This window comes from Triticum urartu, chromosome 7A (genome assembly GCF_056163025.1).
Source record: "Triticum urartu cultivar PI428250 chromosome 7A, HENAU_Tu73, whole genome shotgun sequence".
Lineage (NCBI taxonomy): Eukaryota > Viridiplantae > Streptophyta > Magnoliopsida > Poales > Poaceae > Triticum > Triticum urartu.
In genome coordinates, this window is record NC_141879.1 from 201,773,617 (window position 1) to 201,781,454 (window position 7,838).

Here is a 7,838-nt window from a genome sequence, read left to right on the forward strand (position 1 = left end):
AGCCGAAGAGTGAAACTTTCAGAAGGACTGCAGAAAAGCATCCATTTTTATGGACTGAGGAGAGTGAGGACGACGATGATATCTTCATGCCGCTGCTTCCGGGTTCTGCATCGTCGAAGGGCAAGAGTTCTGCATCGTCCAAAGGAAAGAGTTATGCATCCGCGAAGGGCAAGAGTTCTGTATCGACCAAGGGCAAGAGTTCGGCATCGACGAAGGGCAAGAGGAGCGCATCGTCGAAGGGCAAGAGGGCTGCATCAACGGAGGATGACGATGATGACTTCATGTAGTATGTAAGATGTATTCCAGTTGTACCGTTTCATTCAGATGTATTTGCATTATTAGTTTGTATTGTATTATTGTAGGGCATTATGTTCTATCTGAATTTCATTTTGTAGTATGTAAGATGTATTGCACAAGTTCAGCCGCACCGTTTAATTCAGATGTACTTGTATCTTAATTATCGGTTGTAGTCTATTTGGAAATGTAACTGAAATAAGAATGCGAATTAATAGTAATATGTGTCTCTCATACATAAAACAATATATGTCTCCTGATCACATAGAAGCAAGTGCGATAGTAACACATACATGAAGCATGTCTCATACATAAATACTGACACACAGCTGCGAATAGTCTGAAACTAATATAGATAATGAGTCATACATAGATAGATAAGCATATCACTGCGGGGGACGACGACGAGTCTGGGTCTTCCTCGGGCGAGGACCCGAAGGCGATAAGCGCTGAGGCGGTGGACGAGGCTCGCGATAACCACAACCATAGTTAACCTCGTCTGTCACGGTCTGTGTCTCCTGCGTCGGTGGTGGTGGTGGAGTGTGAAACACTGTCTGCGAGAAGCCATAAATGTTTGTAGCTTGGTCATCATCCTCGCGGTCGCCCTCAAAGTACGAAGCACCACCACTAAGGATCGGTGACTGCTCTGAATGCATGAACGGTTGCGACTGGTTGCCGCCTGCGGTAAAGTAAAATTGATACAAATGCATGAACGAAGCACCACCAGTAAGCATCAGTGACTGCTGAGAATGCAAGAACGATTACTACACTGTTCAAAAGAATGTAGTGAGTAGTGTTACCTAGATTCATCTGCTGATGCCAGTAAGTGCTCCCTAGCTGTGAAGGAGGTGGCTCATGCCAGGAAGAGCTCCCTGGCTGTGAAGGAGGTGGCTCATGCCAGGAAGAGCTCCCTGGCTGTGAAGGAGGTGGCTCATGCCAGGAAGAGCTCCCTGGCTGTGAAGGAGGTGGCTCATGCCAGGAAGATCTCCCTGGCTGTGAAGGAGGTGGCTCATGCCAGGAAGATCTCCCTGGCTGTGAAGGATGAGGTTCTGCACGGTGCACAGAGGGTCGTGGTTTTGAACGGTGCACAGAGGGTCGTGGTTCTGAATGTTGTACAGAGGGACGTGGCGGACGATGTGCTGGAGGAGGAAGTGCAACATCCGAAGTCCGTCTACACGTAACAGCTGCGTAAATCCCGCGTAGCTTGTCATCAAGACGCCTCAACCATGAGACGCCCTCTCGCGGTGGGATAGTTTCTCCCCTCTGAAAGCGCCGCATTAAAGCGGAAACCTCCTCTCGCGCCTGTAGTGTCAAGTCACCCTGTACACAAAGAATGAACGAATTATATGCTCGTTGTATGATAGACACCACGAATAGACAACCAAGAGAATATGTCCAGATTAACAAAAGACTTAACATATGAGAACCAAGGCATTTACCGCGTGGTGTCTGGTTCCCACAACAGAGGTAGTTGGGTACATATCGCTGGTGAGAGGGGCTTCGATCTGATCAGTAGCAGCTGATGGAACCAAGTAGATCCTCATTGTATGCCGGTAACGCTGCAGATACAACCCGAACATTTCCCAGTTAAAGGGCCGAACCTCACCCCAGATATTTGTCGCAGCGGTAGTCCATTCGTCAACGTAAGGGGTAATGCTCTCAAGCCAATAAGCCATGGACTTGTTTCCTCCTAGGCGACTGTCCCTGAGATTGACATGCGCGATACATGATTAGGTATACTATGAATGCAGAGCTGCCAACTAAAATAGTATTAGTACTTACTTGTGCACGTGGTCTGGCAAGTGTGGAATATCTGGAATCTCAGGCTGTTGATATAGACCGAACTGTGTCATCACCCTATGAAGAGACATCTCCTCAACCGTCACGTCGAACACCAACTTGGCCTTGGCCATCCAAAAGTGCCGATCTCTAGTGCACAATCCAGAAATCCCAACTGGGTACCTCGATGATATAGCCTGAGGCGAGTATGGCTCCCAAATAACTTGATCCTCGTGCAAACTATCAAACTGCGCCATGAAGGACGGGTAGCATCCCCTAACCTGAGTATGCGCAAACTGTCTCTGTGCATGACAACAAATAAGCATTAGTAATACTATTGAATGGCAAGAAATAATTGAATTAATTGTTACTTAATATAAAAGTACCTCTCGCCATGTCCAAACAGATCCCATAGTAGGTAAGTCACCGATAGCAGGCACATAAGTCCCAGCTAAGTCCTCCAAACCAAAAGGTTTATCAATGTAGACATAGGGTCGTCCAATAGGGAACCTCTCGTATGACCAAAGCTGCAACAATAATGGACATCCAACAAGACTAGATTTTCTAGACTTCAACAAGCAAGCTTTGCACAGGCCTCTGTACGTAGCCGCTAACACAGCAGAACCAAAACTCCTTTGTAGAATATCCGCAGGGCAACGTGCGTCAGCTATCTCTCGTGCAATACCGATGAGTCGTGCATCGACAGTGGTCACGTGGTTCTCCGTAAACATTGTCTTGCCGAATAGCCAAAGAATATATGCCTCTAGGGACCGGTCAATCTGAGCCTCCGACAACTGAACGTCGGGATGTCCTAACGAGACAATCTACATAGAAACGTAATAATTGTATGAACATCAGACAACTAAAAAACAACATTTGTTTAAGTGGCCGTGATGGTTACCTGAAACTGGCTCAACCATCTAAAAAGAGGTCCATGAGGATCGTTGTCTATAGCCCTAGCAGTCAGGACTGCAGCCAAAAAACGGGTCTGCATCGCTGCTTGCCACCCAGATTCTGCCTCTAAGGGACCTATGGCAGCACCGGCCAGAGGTAATCCCAACAAGTAAGACACATCCTGTAAAGTAGGCGCCATCTCTCCCCAAGGAAAGTGAAACGTATGTGTTTCTGGTCTCCATCTATCTACTAAGCAGGTAAGGAGTGACTTGTCGTAAGAGAAACGTCTCACTTGCCTCTTGTGTAACTGCAATGGTTCACCTGCCTCATCTAAGTCCGGAGCATCAATCCACTCATCCAATGTACCCTCAACCAGCCGTGCCAAGGGTAGAAGTCCAGCCCAACTTAACCTACAAAATAAAGAGATTGTTAGCGGTTATGAAAAGTATGTCAAACATAGTAAGTCATTATATGGTCTCCATTATATGCACACATACCTATCAACCCATGATTCGTGTATCAGCCAGTTAGTCTTTGGGGTACGAGTGACCAACACGTCTAAGTTGTTGCCCGCTTCCGTAAGGGCGCCCCGGTGCTTTCTATCGATGTTACCATTAAGCAACGGATACGAAGACATATCTGCAATTCAAACAACAAATCTCAGGTGCAAATAAAACATAGTATGACATATTACAAATTATAACATAGTCCTGACATATTACGAATTAAAACATAGTCCTGACATATTACATATTAAAACATAGTCCTCACATATTACAAATTAAAACATAGTCCTGACATATTACATATTAAAACATAGTCTTGACATATTACAAATTAAAACATAGTCCTCACATATTACAAATTAAAACATAGTCCTGAGATATTACATATTAAAACCCACTACGGCACATTATATAGCTTGTGAGTTATTTCTTCCTCGTCCGCCCCTTCGGCCTCGACTGCCACGACCACGTCCGCCTCTTGCTCCTGTTGTCGCAGCCGTCGATGTGGAAGCACTCGTCGATGCGGAAGCACCATCTTTGTTCAGGTCGGGACAATATTTCATCCTATGCCCATAAGCCGCGCATAACAAACATTGTCTGGTTGCTCCACCAGCTTCAGACTGGTCCATATCGTTCCGGATGCGACGGGCCTTTCGTCTGCCCCTACTTGTTCGCCGAAGGTCTGGATGCGGGATGTATACTCTCTCACCGTCGTTTACCTTGTTGAAATTGCCGACGACTCTAAACCCTTTCATCTCGCCTGTCCAGGTGTTGAGCACTGCCTCTTTTAAATAGTATGGGGACACGAAGGATATAGCATCCAACTGAATCTGGCCAGAGGCAGCCAACACATGAGAGCAAGGTAGGTGCAGCAACTTCGGTTTGTTGCATGTACACTCACACGTTGGATAAAATTCCGTTCCAATTTTTACCTCGTGTGTCCTCACCTCATTTCCAGAACCAAAACCATCGGTAGGAAGCTGAACCTCATACCTCCTTTCTTGATTCCCTATGAGTCTGACACTGTGCTTCTTTGCTTTCTCTATCTTCTTTGCCATGTATTCCATGACACGGCTACAATAAGGTGTGTTCTGATTATCTTCAATATGCTTCTTTGCTAACTCGTGCCTTTCTCTGAAATATCTCAAAGTGCCATGGAATACAGCCTCCACAATAGCTGTGAGTGGCAATGCTCTATTCCCTCTCAGCACAAAGTTATACACCTCTGCAAGATTGGTTGTCATGTGGCCATACCTAGCTCCATGTGTGTCATGCAGCAAAGACCAATTCATTGGAGGCTCTTTCTCTATCCACTCAGAAAAATTCTTTATTGCCCTTCCCTTCTTTCTCTTAGTATTAGGAGGGTCAATTGCTGGCAAGTCACAAAGACCAACTGGCTCCTCTAGCTCCGCGATGAGTGCTGCTAATTTAACCTGATCTTCTTCCATTTTCTTCCTTGCACGAACCTGCTTCTTAGTAAACTCATCTAGTTTTGACCAAATAAATTCGTATTTCCGCTGCTGGCTCTGCTTGCATAATTTTTTGAACAAGTTCATCAACCGCTTGTTCTTGAACTGTGAGAAAAAATTAGCCCCAAGATGGCGCATGCACCACCGGCTCTGCAAGTCCCTCCAAGGTGTTGGTTTGTCATCTGCTGGATTCCGAAGTGTCTTCACGGCCTTCAATATACCAGCATGTCTGTCATGAATGACACACACGTTTGGTCGGTCCTTCACGATGGCAATTTTCACTTGGCGGAAGAACCAAACCCAGCTGAGAAAGTTCTCACCCTCCACAAATGCCATGGCAAGTGGGATGATTTGATTGTTCCCGTCCACACCAATAGCAGTCAGGATTTTCCCTCTATACTGACCGGTCAGGAATGTACCATCCACAAACATAACAGGAGGACAATGCCGGAAAGCTTCAATGCACATAGAAAATGAGAAGAACACTCGTTTCAACACCTTGAAATCTGGTATACTCAGCAACCTCATGTGTTGTACGTTCACATAAGTGCCGGGATTCCTCTCCTTCAGTATGCCCAGGAGACGGACAACATTATCATATGAGTCGAAGAACGTCCCAAACCTTTCCTCCATAGCCTTCTGCTTAGCCCTCCAAGCCTTCCCATAAGCAATGACATAATTCCATCTGACCTTCACTGCTGTCTGGATGTGTTTTGCTTCCATATCTTTCTTCTCTACTATCTCAGTATACATGAGTTGCGCAATGAGACTTGAAGTCAGGTTTGGATGCTTCACCAGCAGGTTCGTCCTCACACAATTATGTGGGACGACAATGGTGACAACCCAGTGGATGTCATACTTCGGCACGTGACCGTGCACCTTCCCAGGACAACCTGTTACAACACATTTCACGGTATAGTTTGTTGGACTTGATATGTGTGTCTTGAAAACCCTCTGCGTAGACATAGCCCACTTTATCACCGCATACTTCAATTTTTTTCTTTGTATCAAACATAGCCCCTATTTGTACTTGGTTCAGATTATACTGCCATGGAGTCTCATGGCCATCGTTCACCGTAAGGCCGGTGGATATGTCCTGCTCCCATGCAGAAGGAATCGGTACCTCAACTTCATCCTCAGAATTTTCAGAATCCAGTTCCTCCACCAATCCATCCTCGTCCTCTTCCTCCATCACCCTCTGCATTTCATCCCCTTCCTCATCCCCATCAGCAAAACCAGAAACAGCTAATATTATCGACTGGCTACTCTGCCCAGTATCAGGACCACAAACATTGTGTGGCACGTAGTCTGACTCTTTCTCCGGTTGGCTAGCATCCACATCTTGTGGCTGTGACCCAGATAAAACAATCTCGTTAGCCACTTCACTGCCTTGGCCGGGTTCATACCCCCTGTGGAGTTGTACGGTATTCTCCTCCTTCGACACAGGTTGCACAAGTGCATATGGGTGGATTCTTCGGTCTCGGCAGCGTCTTAACAGGGACAACCAATGCTGGCTCCTATCTACCGGCATCAACTCCCACTTGACATTTTTACAAGATTTGGTCCACAATGCATGAATACTGACGGAACATACTTCAGGATCCAGACCGAAACTAGTTGTCAACCAGTACTTCAACTGTCTAATGTCCAGTCTGTCCGGGTCAGCTAGTGTCATAACGCCATTTTTAAACTCGCTAAGATCAACCCCCAACTCATTATATCGAACATTACCAGCGCCGTAGTAAACATTCAGATTTACTGATTCAGACATTTTCACCTGTCAGACATTGCCATCTTCTCATTAATCACAACGAACTATGCGCTAAAATGCCTCCAAAAATATATTAACACTAAAATTCATAATATGACTTATATACACTAACTAAACTATATTAATCACAATATACACTAATATTATCCGCTACACGAACTATGTGTTAAAATGCCTCCAAAAATATATTAACACTAAAATTCACAATATACACTACTATTATCCGCTACACGAACTATGCGCTAAAATGCCTCCAAAAATATATTAACACTAAAATTCATGATATACACTAATATTATCCGCTACATGAACTATGCGCTAAAATGCCTCCTAAATTAAATTAACACTGAAATTCACAACGAACACTAATATTATCCGCTACACGAACTATGCGCTAATATTTACATAATATTTGTGACGACGTGATTATACCTTCGAAGTGTGTGTCCGCTTCTTGCTTCTCTCTTTGACTCAGCGGCACCGGCCACCTCGCGAAGTACTTGCACCACCGGAGAACGACAACGCCGCCCCCGACGACCGGAGGTTCAACTCCGGTCAGCCCCCAACCTGCTCCTCCTCCTCACCACCTCCTCCTCTGTAGCTGCTGCTACTAGTCACCACCACCTACTACCCGTCCTCCTCTCCACCATGGCTCCTCCTCCCCACCATGGCTGCTCCTCCCCAAACACATCAAAAACTATCCCATAGCAAAAAATAACACCGTAGGCCGGTGGAGATTGCTATGATCTACCGATTCTGTGGGTTGGATTTGCAAATGTGTGGCAAATGGAGGAGATCGGCGTGGGGGGGAGTTCTACAGAGAAGAACTGAGAGAGAGAGAAAGGGAAACGAAGAACAACAGCGCAGGGGCGAACGGGTGCTTATCCGCACCTTTTCGGCCTAAGCCTGGCCGAAAAGGCCAGCTTCGGTCACCGGTGGGCCGAAAACGGCCCAGTTCGGCCGCCTAGCAGCCGAAGCTACTATTTTCGGCCGGGCCCCCGCCAACAGCCTACTTCGGCCACACCCTGGCCGAAAACTGCCTTTTCGGCCCACTCCTGGCCGACGGGCTACTAGTTTTGCGTTTTTTTCATTCTACGCTATAGTTTCCGAAATTGCTACAAAAAA

The 7,838-nt window shown here is 46.1% G+C and overlaps 1 protein-coding gene across 2 annotated transcripts; it reads right to left on the bottom strand.

The window, feature by feature from the left end:
• Positions 1 to 680: 680 nt before the first annotated feature.
• On the bottom strand, positions 681 to 3,607 carry LOC147958990 (uncharacterized). Of its 2 annotated transcripts, XM_087537011.1 has the most exons (8): positions 3,465 to 3,604; positions 2,975 to 3,377; positions 2,460 to 2,897; positions 2,077 to 2,375; positions 1,734 to 1,998; positions 1,337 to 1,614; positions 1,095 to 1,258; positions 681 to 973 (listed from the first exon to the last, which is right to left on the bottom strand). In XM_087537011.1, the coding sequence occupies exons 1-8, from the start codon at positions 3,602 to 3,604 to the stop codon at positions 681 to 683; spliced, it is 2,280 nt and encodes a 759-aa protein (XP_087393137.1). The 2 variants fall into 2 exon arrangements, with proteins under 2 accessions (XP_087393137.1, XP_087393138.1); XM_087537012.1 differs by having other exon boundaries at positions 1,095 to 1,614; positions 3,465 to 3,607.
• Positions 3,608 to 7,838: the final 4,231 nt, after the last annotated feature.